Source organism: Neovison vison, chromosome 11, assembly GCF_020171115.1.
Source record: "Neovison vison isolate M4711 chromosome 11, ASM_NN_V1, whole genome shotgun sequence".
NCBI lineage: Eukaryota > Metazoa > Chordata > Mammalia > Carnivora > Mustelidae > Neogale > Neogale vison.
This window is the reverse complement of record NC_058101.1, coordinates 164,187,509-164,201,112: the sequence shown is the minus strand read 5'-3', so window position 1 is coordinate 164,201,112 and position 13,604 is coordinate 164,187,509. Positions and strand designations below refer to the sequence as shown.

The following is a 13,604-nucleotide window of genomic DNA, read 5'->3' as shown; positions in this document are numbered from 1 at the left end:
GGTGTGAGGTTCACACACACCCAGAATGTCCCTTCTGAGACTGCCTTCCCTGACCCTGCCAATGGACACTTCCTTTCCTGCTTTTTTTGCCCTGCTGACAAGCTTGCCTGGTGGGGTAGAAGACAGTGGGGAGATCCCAAGGCCTAGGCGGGCATCAAGGGCCCTTCCACAGAGCGAGACCTTAGGGTCCACCACCCAGGTGGGGAGCTAAGTCTGTCAGTGTTGGGGGGGTGGGGGAGCGCGGTCCAATTCCCTTCACAGACTTAGTCACCCATCTCGCTGTGTTCTTCAGCTCCCCACCACTGAGTCCTTCCAACCAGTGAAGATAGGCTCAGCTGGGCTGAGGGCTGGCTCAGGGCGCCTGTGCCTTCCAGCTAGTGGGGGGGGGGGTGTGGCTCTGAAAAGGTAATAACCTTGTGCCCAGCTGCAGCCTGTTCTTTCATCTGGGGATCTCAAGGCACTCTGCACTCATGAGTCACCAACACTACTGTATTCTGGCCAAGCAGAGGGGGGTTATTAACTCTGAGAGGGAAACTGAGGTGGGTGGTACTGAGGAGGGGGTGTGGGTGCTACTGGAGTTGGGGGTAACGGTGTCAGGGGACCAGAGTTTTATGCGTGAAGGAGACCGCAGCCAAAGAGGTACCTCCAAGGGGGCCTTGGGTGGGAAAGCCAAGCGGCCTTCAAAGGACGTCCAGGGGAGTTCGGCGCCAAAAATCCTTGCTTCACAGACACTGAGGAGTTCCTTCATAGTTTCTAAAAGCATAAATCAGATTGTGCCCCTTCTTCCCCTCTATCTATTATTCAATGGTTTCCCATTGCTTTCAGGGTATGATCCAAAATTTCAGCATGACTGCAAGGTCAGGAGTGTTCTGGTCTCTGCCCATCTGTCCAGTAGGCCACATTATTGGCCTAGAAGCTGCCAGGCCCGGGGGGCTGGGAGGTGGTGTTCCCTCTCTTTGACTTTGGCTCCAACCCCCATCCCAGCTCATGGTTAACCTCTACCATGCTTTTCAGCCCTGAAGTTAGACAGCACTTCCTCAGAGAGACCTCACTTGGGCCTCTACTGCGTCCCTCCACCACAGAGCGGGACCTCCACACCCTCACAGCACACACCACGCTTGTCATTGGCCTGTGGTCACCTGATGAACCTTTCCCTCCCATCCTGGACTGTAAGCTCTGTGAAGCAAGCCCTAGGTTTTGTCTGGCCCTGTTCACACATGTATCCCCAGCGCCTAACGGAAGGTCAGGCATGTACCAGGCGCCCACAATATTTGTTGAACGAAAGCTGCTGAATGTCACAGTTGGAAGGGACCGTGGCAATAACCCAACCAGCCCAACTCTCCTTCCTACCTTGATTTCCCAACTAAGGGAGCAGACTGAGACAAGACAAGGCCACAGTGCCTCAGTGACAGTTGAGGCCTAGGAACCCCCCACCTCCTGCCTATCCATCTCTCTCAGCACTGCTCCCCCACCACTCCCATACACACACACGCATTTATGGGAAAGCTCCAGTTCCCAGTGCTGGGCAATGATGGATTTCTTCTTCCTAGTTTTGGAAAGATGACCGGTTGGAAAAGAACACATCCAACCAGTAATCCCTGGATGATTTTTTTTTTTTAATTTGGAAGAGAAGGGGATCCATACCCAACAGGGGTTCCATACCCAGTGGGGGTGCCATACCCAGACCGTTGCTGGTGGGCACCGTGGACACACACACCTGCGGCATGAAGCCTGATGTCTGGCAGGCAGTTATCTCTACGTGGGTTTGTCCTTTAGCTCACTGCTTCCGGCTCCGGGGGCCTGGTAATTGGGCGAGTCCTGGTAATTTTGGGTCATGAATTGGGTGCTTGCTTCAGGTTCGCTCAGGTGGAAGCGGTTCAGGAATTTGTCCATTTTCCAAAAGCCTAGAAGGACAGACAAACCAGAGGAAGGCAGTGAGGGAGAAGAATGGACTGGGAGCTGGTGGGACTCGACAGGGAGGCTGGCTCTGGGGAAGTAGAGACAGCAAGTGAGGACCTTGACCCTTGGGCTGAAGGCATCAGGGTGCCTGGAGGCGCCTTCTGGGTCCCCACTGGAAGCTAGCAGAGTGTCTGGGAAGAAGCTGCTCTTCAGGGAACAACGGGCATCAAGGCTGGACTGGGTCAAGGCCTTCCTTTGGTCTCCTTCCCCAGAGCCCCTTATTGGGTCTAACTCTGCCGGCTCACTCACATGCAGAAACGAAGTGCCCTGTTCGGTGGGCTCCCCACTTCCTCCACCCACCCCTCTTTTCCCACAGGCTCTCCTGACCCCAGAACTGAAGTTTTACTGTTTCTTTCCTTCACACCTGGTCACCCTGGCTGCTGGGGCTGAGGCCGAGGCTGGCCCAAGTGACCTTGGCCTTCCTGCAGGCTCCTCCCTAGAACCCCAGCTGAGGCATCGGCTGAGGAGCGGAGCCTACCACTGGGCTTCTCCCTACTCCTGAGCACCTGGGTCCTATGGGAGCAGAGTATTCGGGCGAAGTCCCCGTTGTGCCCAGGTACTTCTCAAGGGGAGAAAGCACAGGGGTGTTGGGGGAGGTGCCTCTTCTGGGGCAAGTGTGGACAGGCCCAGCAGCAGGGCAAGGAGGACACAGCCCCGGGCACTGGGGAGAAGCCGAGGGAAGTGGTCACAAGCATATTCCCACGCTCTGGTTTCCCAAACCCTGGGCCTCAGGCACCCTCTGCGCATGACGGCCGGCTACAATCCAGGATGCCCGGCTTAGCTTGAATTTGAGATAAAACAACAAATAATTTGTAAGTCTGTCGCCCGTATTGCATGAAGCATACTTAAAAATTTCTCCCTTGTTTATCTGAAATTCAGATTTAACGGGGCATCCTGTATTATTTTTTCTTTTTGGCTACGTCTACCAACATCCCCCCCCAGGGAGGGGGGGAAGGTGGTGCTCAGGGCCTCTGTCTGCACCCATGAGCCTTTTCAACAAAGAAGACAGCAGGTCCCTTGAAGGGCTGTTACTCCACTTATCATCCTTCCCCCTCCCAGGGGCTGTTAGCTCTTCAAAGATGTTTTCAAGGAAAACAAAAATGTTTTAATCCAAAGGAACAAGACAATAATAATGCTAATGCAGGTAATAATAATAGTAATAACACATCTATATAGTGCTTCCTATGTGCCAGCAACTCCATGCATATTCATACACTTAATCCTCACCAGGGCAGACTATTTTTATCCCCAGTGCACAGATGGGAGGATGGGGCACAAGACGGGGTTCCGGTGAGGAAAGGGCTCCTTCAGGTTCCCGCAGGTCCGGTCTGGTCGCTGGCTGCACGCTCTAATTAGGGAGAGAGGCGCTGGGCCCTGGGAGAGCCTCTCCTGGGGGGAGAATGCTGCTGGGGGACAGGTGGGTGGCTGCATGCGGTGGGGTCTTCCCCTGGGAAGCACTGGCCTGATGTGGTCTTCATGCCCAGAAAGCCTGGCCGGCTGGTGAAGAGTTGTGGTATGATCCTGGGAAAGTGTGTTCACGTGTGTATGCTTCTACATGTGTGCAGGTACAAGCCAGGAAAAGGGCTCATGGGTGAACCGGTGTGTGACAGGCATGGGGACAAGGGGGCCTTCCCCACCGAGTAGGGCAGGAAGAAACCTTGGTGGCCAGGAGGGAATTGAAACTCTCATCACGAGATCAGGGCAAGTTGGTGGAAAGAAATCCCCTGTACCTTGAGGGAGAGCTTGCCTCCCTCCTGCAGACTTTGCCCTCCCCTAGCTCAGAGGGCTTCTCCCAGTGGAACTTGGAGTGCCCTTGGAGCCTCCCAGCTCCCCCTGGTCACATTTCCGACAACAACACTGTGGTTCTCGGGCAGCTCGTTAAGCCAGCCCTGTGTCCCTCAGGAGAGTGGGTACCGTGCTGCTGGCTGCTAGCCTCCCGCTGCCTCCTCCCCTGGCTTGGCCGTGACTCTTCACACCCCCTGTTTCCTGCCACAAAGGGCAAGAGGAACTGACCCTGTGCAAGTTCTAGAAGGAAGAGGGGTGAGTCAGACCCTCAGGGGTGCGTGTGTGGGGAGAGATGGGGAGCTGGGAGGCTGTGGCTTTGTGGTCACCCTGGGGAGGAAAGTCCCATCCTGCATGGCACTGCTCTGTCCTGGCCTGGAGCTGCAGAGAGACAGCCGCCACATGGGAAGAGGCTGCTGTCTGTGCTCCAGCCACTCCCACTGTCCCTGTGGGCCCAACCAGAACAGGCTCTTCCTTGGCCCAGGCCAAGGGTAGTGAGAACTGGAGGGAGAAAGGAGGAGGGCGTCTGCGGCCTGTTTCCTGAGCCACCCAGTGGCTGGAACAGGGAGGCCGGCTCTCCTCTGGGTGGGGCCACTGGATAGGATGGGCTGCTTGTTCCCTGCACAACCCTAGGGGGCACCGTTCCCATCCCGCAAACCCTTACGCTGTGGCCGCGCCAAGAGGCCAGTCTCTCACCTACTGGCTGGTGCCGATGGGGAAGATGTTGGCGACAAAGGATTTAGATGGGAGAGATGTTCCAGAAACGGGCCCAGGGGAGAGCTGGGTAAGCTAACCTGAAGTCATCAGGGGGTTCTGAGCTCCTACTGTGGGTGCCTGATTTCTCCTAGACAGTGACTTCAACAACTGGAAGAGGGTCTCCAAGATTTCAGCTACTCATCCTCCCAGCTTGAGTCCTAGGGGCTGCCATGGCTAGAATGTTCAGGACACCCTGAACAGGGGGCAGGTCTTGCCAGTCACTCTCTGCCCCCCAGCTCCTCCAGTCTGTGGGGTTGGCTTAGCATCGTTTGGAAGTGGTTCATAGCATGGGACTGGACAGCCCTGTTGGATCTATCAGGGTTCAACAGGCACCCCAGGACCGAGAAATAATCCCCTCGGAGGACTCGTGAGGTTGGGGTGGACAGCTCCTGGGCTAGAATGGGCAAGCTCTGGGCTGAGGGCAATCTGACAGCCCCGATGACAGCCGCTTCCTCGTGTCTACGGGGCTGGGGTGGGGGTGGGGTTTGGGGCTGGGGTGGGGGTGGGGTTTGCGTATCCTGCGGCCTTACTCCTGCCCTCAGTGGGTTTATAATATAAGATAATGAACATTGGGCGAGTAAGAGTTCCCACCTGACTTGCCATTTAGTCCTCAGTGGGCGGTCAAGTGTTTCCCTCTTGGAAGTGGGGGCCGAGAGGGAGGCCTCCATTCAGGTGAGCTGGAGGACAAGGGGGGCGGGGTCCTCATCCCTGTCTCCCTGCCCCCCCTCACCCCCAGGGGCACTGTGGCTTCTTGTCAGGGGACCGTGGCCCTGAAGAAAAAAACAAAAATTGAACGCCAGCCTCATAACCGCCCCATCGAGTGCCCGGCTCAGGTCTGTAATTTGTCTGACTCTTTGCAGGGCCGTCTGCAGTGATAGAAGCACTCGTGCCTCTCCACTGAGATTAATGATGTCCTGGCGGTGGTAGGCGGGAGGCCTGGGCCTCTTATTTTTTGTGCCATTAAATGACATCCAGAGACTTCCACTCAAGAGCTGAAAAGCCCTCGTTCCATCACATCCAATTACTCCTGGAGAATATTTGCTGAGTGGCTGATCCTGCTGGCTTGAGAGGCTTGGGGCAGAGGGGACCACTCTGACTTTGGGAGCGGGAGGGTGGGGATGCTGGGAGTGGGGGGGGGGTGGTTTCGAGGTGTGCAGGGGTTACCCGGCTCCTCTGGAGCCCTCCCCAGGACTGGAGAGTGGAAGAACAATTCCTAATTACCCAGTGAACGGATGGCCCAGGATGCCTCCATTCTCTCCTGGGGGCCGGGATGCAGGTGGGGGCGGGGGAGGGCACAAGAGAGGAGGATCGGTGCTGTGGACGTGAGCTTCCTGGCATCAGTTCCAGTATCTCCTGGTGGTGGCAGGCTGGCATTCTGGGTGAAATCTGGGGGATGATCTGGTCACTACAGCTTTGGACAGTTGATGCTTGGCTTGACTGGGAGCTTCCAGGTGGTTCTTAGCCAGGGTGCCTGTCTACAAGTTGCCCAGGATGGCCCCAACTGGTCTGCTGCCAGGCCCCCAGTCCTTCCCGCTCTGCCAGGTGGGTGGGGCCCTTCGGAGGCAGAAGAGGGCTGCCTCACACAAGCCCACACAGTGACTCAGGGGCTGGGCCCAGGGGCCGTTCTGGGGCCCAGCCAGGTGAACCGCCTTGGGAGGTCATGGCAGGGGGTAGGGGCTGTTTTGTAGTGGGCTGTGTTTGTGTGTGTCTGTGTGTGTGTTTGGGGCTGGTCTACAGGCGGGGGCCCCCTTCCTTCCATCTTTGCCTCCACTGTGTATTTTTCCCTCACTGCCACCAGGCCCAGCAGGATTTTCTCCTAGCCTCTGTCCCTCCACATCAGTGTCCCCTCCTTTTGATACTGCCGGGAGTTCTGCTGCCTTTCTGACCTTGGCCTGTGCTTTCAAACCTATCCCCTCCACCTGCATTGTCTCAATCACCCATGATGCCCCCCAGGCCTCTAGAGGCTACAAGCAAGCCTTTAAATGCCTTGTGTGCAGAGTCTTAGCTTGTCACTTCTCTCTGACCCTGTGGCAGGAGGGCAAGGGGGATGGCTTACCCAGGAGCTGCTCAGTTCAGGTGTCTGTGGTGCTGGGGGGAGTGGGTTATGGCCACCTGGTACAGAACCCAAGTACCCTTCTCAGCCCCTCCCATCCCATTTTGCAAGGATCGGTCTCTCTGCACACCTCAGGCTGCCCCAGCAAGGCCATGGTGGAGGCTGGTGTGGCCCGTTAGTTCCCCTGGCGCTCTGGCACCACCCTGGGCTCACCACCTCTGAGAGGCTTCTGGAAGCAGCTGCAGCACGTCCTCTTGTGGGGCAAAGAGGGGATTTCCCCAGTTCACTCTCGAGAGGAGTTTGGGGCCGTGAGGCCAGCTCGTGACACCCTTGGGCCAGGGGGCTGAGGTGTGGCGTGATGCAGACCACAGCTCCCCGGAGTTCTAGGCTCTACATAGGGCTGGGCTATAGCCTTCTCTAGGGAGGCCTGGGGGGTCTGTCCCGGGTGGCTGCCGCTGTGAGCCAAGGACACCCAGGGCTTCAGGATGGACTTGCTTCTTCTCTGTCCCCACACCAGGGCCCAGAAGTCAGATGGTCTGGGTGAGGGGAGAGGGAATTTAGGTAAGTGGGCACCAGGAGCACAGAGCCTTGTTCCAGAAGTCAGAAGAAAGGTAATTTGCTCTTAACTGCGGAACCTGGGTCGGCCAAGACATCATTGCTCCAGGCTTCAGTCTCCTTACTCCCCCAGTGGGAGCAATGGCCATGGTCCTGCCCACTCCACAGGGTCCAGCAGCTGGGTGAGGCCAGGGAGGGGCAGGGCAGGCTGGCAGAGAGGCTGGGCACAAGTGGTCCTGCCCACCCGCTCGACATTGGGACAGGGAGGATGTGGATGCCAAAATTGTCATTTGTGGGCACGGCGCTCACAGAGGTGGCTGTCTTTTCAGGTGTTAAAGGAAGTCGATGATGAGCTGAATATGGGGGCGTGAGAATGTGCAGCTGTGTGTGTGTGTGTGTGTGGCTTGTGAATGTGCGTATGTGGGTGTGTCCCATACACAAACATCCTCACTGACTGAAAGCTCACAGTGGGCTGAGCACTGGGATGGGGGTAAAGAGGAAATCCACAGCAGAGGTGAGCTTCTCCCTCAAGGAATGGAGTCTCACGGTGGAAGTGGGACCCGTGCAGGTGAAAAATGACTGAGTAATACAAAGAGATGAAAGTGGGTGACTAAGGAGGCACAGCAAAGTGTCACTGAGTCCGTCAAGAGGGACAGGGGCAGGGTCAAGTGTGGGAAAGCTCCCCTCTCCCCCCTGGGGCTGTCAGCAGGACTGATGCTCTGCAGGTGGCCAGAGCCCTCGGTTTGGGGAAGGGGAGAAAGGGTCTGCGTGAGGAGTGTGGGGGGTGGTGAGGAGTGTGGGAGGTGGTGCCATGAACAAGGTCGGTGGGAGTTCGTAGGTGTCCAGAAGGGCCCACAGGATGAAGTGGGAGCCAGCCCTGTGTGTGTGGGCCCTCTTCAGACACGTCCCTTTGGCTCAACTGTTTGGTTCCTCTACAGTGTAGAAGTCTAGATGCCGAATCCAAGAAGACGCAGGAACAAGCCATCATCAATTACAGATAAGCCCAGAGGCCAGATTCTGGGCCTTGGGCATAGAAGGTGGGGGGTGCGGGGAGGGTATTAAAGCTGGGGGCCTGGAGGGGCATGTCCAATGTGTGGCAGGCCCACATTTGGGAAGGTGAGGTGTAGTCTTGGGGATAAATGTTAGTGAAACTGGGCCAGCTCTGATCAGAGGACACCCATTCCAGCTCTTTCAGCCTCAGTATAAAGGCAGGAGGAGTGGGGAAGGGAGGATTTCATAAACGAGAAGCAAGGGGGCTCCAAAGCCCCTTCTAGGGCCCTCCCTGTGGTCCTGGCAGCCTGGCGTCTGACGGAAGGCCTCCACCCAGATGTGTGTGGAGCTGGCTGGGCTGGTCAAGTCTGATCACTTGCTCCCTGCACTCGTCTCAGAGGACTCGAAGTTGGGGGCCGCTCGGTAGGCTGGGAGAAAACCGGTTAAGGGTCATTCCATGGTAGACCAACTAGTCCATCCCCTTATCTTGATGATGTAGAAATCAAGGCCCAGAGATGTGAGGTGGTTGGTCCAAGTTCACACAATGGATAGGTCAAAATCTCCCATCCGCCGACCCTGCCCATGTTGTCTTGAGGTCAGAGAATAAAGGGAGGCCCTGGAGAGGCTTTCAGTCCCTGGCATGGAGCAATGTTCCCCAGCCCCCAAGGTCATAAAAGTTCTACTAGAATAATGTCACCCTTGCTTCTCATCTTTAATTGTCATTCAGATCTAAGTCCTAGGGAGGCAAGGACCCAACAGGAAGGGCTCCCGTTGACTATCCTTCACGGATGCCTCTCTACCTGGCTCTCGCATGGTGACTTCCCCTCCAGTTTCTGGAGTCCGTTCCTGCCTGCGCATTCAGGAAACACAGGGGGCTGGTTAGACCACGCTTACTCTAGGACACCCCTGCTTCTCCAAGGATACCTTCCCATGGAACAAAAACTAGACAACCGTAAAGCCCCGGGCCCGTATTCCTTGGCTCCAGGTCCTGGCCTCCCGAGGGCTTGGCCAGCTTAGGGCTCCATGGGTCCCCAAGCACAGTGTGGGCGCTTCAGAGAGCACCAGGGGTTCTAATGATGGGCAAGGGCTGCTCCTGTTTTTGCCATGGCCCTCCGGCTTCATTCAGGCACACATCTCCAGGCCCCCGGCGGCCTGCTGTGCTCTGGCTCCTCTCGGTCCTGCCTACCGCTCCAGCTTAGTCATCACTCAAGAGTGGCTTTTGTGTTGCCTCTCCCACGGCAGCGTCTAACGGTGCTTCATGGTACCCGCCAAGGTTGTGCCTCTGCTGGGCTTTCATGAACCTTCCGTGACCTTTCCCCCTCTCTCCTTTCTTGGCCTCACTGCTCCTCACAAGAGGTGCTCCTTCTCACTTTTTAAACAAAATAATCTTTGCATCTGTGGTTTCTCCAGCCCAGAGGTTCTTCTCTCTTTCACTCAAGAATTCAAATGTCCTCCTCCTCCCAGGCCCAGCCCAGGCCGTGCCTCTTCCACATAGCCTCAGGCCATACAGACCTGTAGATCATCTAGATCCAACCCCTCATTTTCTAGATGGGGAAACCAAGGCTCAGAGAGGGTAGCTGATTTGCTCAAACATCAAATCACTAGCTGGAGACTGGAACAGATTTCCTTACCCTGCAGTAAAATACCTTTGCAATCTTCCCTGCTAAAGAGGGTGTGTCTTCTTGGAGGGAAGGGAATCTAGAACCTTACAGACAATCCCTAAATCCTACTGGTCGTCAGTTGTCCTTACAGCCCTAAACACACAATTAAGTGCTTAATTATAAGCTGCTTTGCATTGTTATTTAAGTGTTTTCAAAGTAGACTGTAAGCCCCCTGAGGGCAGGTAACATTCCCTGAGCTGTGGGATTGTGCCCTCTTCTAAGCCCCTAGCTAAGAGTGCCAGGCACCAGAAGATGTCATCGAGTGGGATCGGTCCTCTGGCCTGGCTGGGGAGCTCATCTGGGAGGCTAATTCTCCCACCTGTTTCTGGTAGCGAGCAAAATGGCATGGAAATCAAGGGTCCCTGCCCAGATGCAAGTCTGGTTCCTAAGTTTTCACATAGATGAGGGGTGTGTGTGTGTGTGTGTGTGTGTGTGTGTGTGTGTTGGGGGAGTGCATTACAAACTGTGGCTTGGGCAGATTCAAAGGGACAAATAATGGGTGTCAGGTTGGATAGGTTTCGAGCTTCCTCACCAGCTGCCAGCATCACTGGTGGGCACACAAGCCACGGTGTTTTCTGGAGGACAGGTGAGGATCGAATGCAAGGACTGCAACCAAGGCAGGGGCAAGCATCTTTGCCTCAGGCACCTCCCTTCTTCCTCCGCCCCCTTTGTGCTCCTCCTGGCTTCATCCACTGCTCTCTCCTTTCCTGGCCACCCCACCCCTCCCAAGGTACGCGATCCCACGGGAGGCTCTTTCAGGGGACAGTCTGAGCATGATTCCTGCCCCCCTCCCCACCCCGGGTGTGGGCTCTGTGACTATGATGTCTAACGTGGGACTCAGAGGCACTGCCTGACTTTGTGGGGGAACGTGGTGGGCTGAGGTGCTAGTTCCCAGTCCGCAGAAAGCGCGGCGCCTGGACTGGTGGAAGAGGGTTCATGAAGTCTGAGGTGAGAGGGATCCAAGGAACTGGAGAAATTCGTCTTGGCCTGGGCAAGATACATTTTTCTCTTCCTTCTCTCCTTGCATCCAGATTTGAAAGTGTGTCTTGGGAAAGTGGTTTAAACAGATTTACAGCTTGGCAAAGCGCTGAGGGCACCTGGGGAGGGTTCACCAGTGGAAAGGTTGCCCCAGCTCGACTTTCAGGGCAACCCAGAGCCTTCTGTGATTGGTGGCTCCCACTCGGCACACCTGAAGGCCTCCTTCGCTCAGCCAGTGCCTTTGCCGGCTTGGGCTCTGTGTTCCTCTCCTCTGGGGCCTCGGGCAATGGGCTTGTAACAATACCTTCCCTGGCTTCCCAGTGGGTGGAAGTTGGTCAGGGTCACTGGGTGAGAGCAAATGGCTGATGACACCCACCCACCCACTCATCCTCCGGCCGGCCTGGGGGATGTGCTCTCTGCACCCTCCAGATGGCATGTGTACGTTCCACGTCCTCTTCCCTTCCCCCAAATGGGGGAGATGGTAGAGTACACAGGGATTACTTAATTTCCCATTTTTCTGGAGAGAAAGCCAAGGCTCAGAGAGGGGGCATGGCTCACACAGGAGCATATGAGTCGCCTGAGGCACTGCGGTGGCCTGATGTCCCCGGGTCTCTTCCCACTCCCCAGCTCTGGTGGGAGTGGGAGCAAGGCCACTGTCAGCCGTTAGGAAGCTCCAGGGAGTGGATCCTCTCCAGGATGCCAGAAGGGCTGCTCAGAGAAGCTAGTGGAAGGGGCATGGCCGGGGAAGTTTTGGCCCCACCACTCAGTTGGTGCGGGGCAGACAGAGCAATTAACGACCAATGAAGGCAGACTGGCAGGGTGGCATTCCAGGGCCCTCTTGCCCAGATTGGACTCAATTATAGGGTACAATTACCTGCAGGGGTGCTGTGAGGTAGCTGCCTGCACATGCCATTCGAGGCTGAGTTGGGGAAATGCTTCTCTCCCTGGCTCTGGTTACTCCCTTTGGGACCCGGCCTCCCAGACCCATCTACACAGCGGAAGCCGCCATCTTGGTCTGCGGGACGCACTTCTCGGGAAAGACTATATCTGATGCCAACATCTCCCTTAGGACACTCATTGCAGTCCACTGCCAAGGAAGGCCATCCCCCTGACTCCGGCCCCCAAGGCTCATGGGTGAGGGGGTGGGTCAAGGTCCCCCTTTGCCATGAACGCACAAGCATCCACTTCCGCCCCAGAAGTCGCACTGGCTTTGGCAGATGGGAAGGCCTTACCTCGAGTTTTGTTTTCTTTGGAATGGAGAGAGATGTTCTGTCTCTCCTGAAGATAGACGAAGAACTGATAGCGGTGAAAGCCACTTTGTGCTGGTGGGGACGGAGGCTGGTAGGCTGGGGGTGGGGGCAGAGAAGGACAGCGCATGGGACCCCACCCCACAGTACCCACAACCTCCTGGCTGCCCTGGGCCAGAGGAAAAGAGAATTCCTTGTGCCTTTCATGGTCCCTCCACCTCCCCCCGACCCCGGGGGGTCCCAGCTGGGGGCTTACCCATGGCAAACCATTAGGGTTTTTCTTTGGCAGGGTCTCAGCTTCAAAGCTGCCTTTAGGAAGTGCCTTAGTTTGTGCAGAGTGGGAAGAGGAGGTGTGGGCTGCTTGGGGGTCTTGGGGGCCAGTGGGACTCCCCGGGCCTCTCTCGGGCAGTGGACATTGGTGCTATCCCTTTGCTGCTTTGGTCTATCCTGATGGATTTCCTGCCTCAAGAGAAACTCATCTTCCTCTGTGAGAGTGTTTGGCAGTGGATTTTTATTTATTTTTTCAGCATTTCCTTATGATCTCAATTCCCAAAGAAGCCAATTTCTTGGCTGGATCCGGAGGATCTGGAAGTGGTTACGGGGGTGGGTGGGACTCGGTTCAAAGGTTTGATCATGGAAGTGTAGGATCTGGGTGCTCGGGGCACTGGGAGCCCACTCAGGCTCTTCCGGAGGAGAAGGCCTGTCTCCCTCCCTCTTGCCCTCGATGCAGGAGCCAGAACTTTTCCTGGGGAAGGCGGGGAGCCGGGGTGGGGACATCTCTCACTCTTTCGCCAAGTCTATGCAGGGGTTTTGTGGCCAGACTTTTGCGGGTGGTTCCAGCTGGGCCTGCTTCCAAACCATGGGCCTCTGCCTCCTCCTTTGCTCTCCTCCTCTCCCCTTCTGAAAAGCCTAGAATCTTCCTGGGGGTGGGTGGGGCTGGAGTGTTTGCTGTGAGGGTGCTGGTGGGAGGGAACGCGGGTACTCTACGGCCCCCTCCCTCTCTTGGTCATCAGACAAGAGCCACTTGCTCTTCACTCTTCTCTTCGGAGCTGCTGGAAGTGTTCCTCAGGGTGCACTTCCGGCCACCCCCCCCCCCCCCCCGCATGCTCACAGCCAGGGGAATTCCTGACCGTTCATCTCTCCCGCCTTTGTGATTGCAGACCTGATATCCGTGTGTGCGTGTGAGTGTGTGTGTGTGCTCAGAGTGAGCACTGCACAGCGTGTGCTGGGAGTCGTGTGAGTTTGTATGACGTGGCGTCTACACTGACAAAGAGCATGGTGTCCGTGATCCTGTGCGCAGAAGGCTGCGGTTGGAACCTTCTGTCTCTGTGCAGCTTGGGAATTTATCCCCAGGGGTGATGAAGACCCAGCCCCCTTCACTAGGGCTTTCTTAAAGAATCTCCCCCTCCGAAAGTAGAGATGAGGGGTGCTGAGGAGGAGGGGAAGGGATACACACACGTATCCCACTTCTTGTGGCTGGGCCCTGGCTCTGCGCTTTCCCTGGTGACATCGCCTTAATCCTCATCACAATCTGGTCGGATGCAGTGTTATCCCCATTTTCTGGATGAGGAAATGAGGTTCGGAGAGGTGAAGTCAGGCCGACAGGATGGGTGAAGCTGGGAT

General features: G+C 56.4%; 1 protein-coding gene across 1 annotated transcript in view; it reads right to left on the bottom strand.

Moving 5' to 3' along the window:
* Nucleotides 1-1,595: 1,595 nt before the first annotated feature.
* Nucleotides 1,596-13,604, bottom strand: part of PEBP4 (phosphatidylethanolamine binding protein 4) — a 210,553-nt gene continuing 198,544 nt past the window's right edge. Inside the window, exons 6-7 of the mRNA XM_044225154.1 lie at nucleotides 11,967-12,080; nucleotides 1,596-1,904 (exon numbers count right to left, since the gene is read on the bottom strand). Coding sequence (XP_044081089.1) covers nucleotides 1,756-1,904; nucleotides 11,967-12,080 — 263 coding nt within the window. The 3' untranslated portion in view covers nucleotides 1,596-1,755. The remainder of the gene's footprint in view (nucleotides 1,905-11,966; nucleotides 12,081-13,604) is intronic.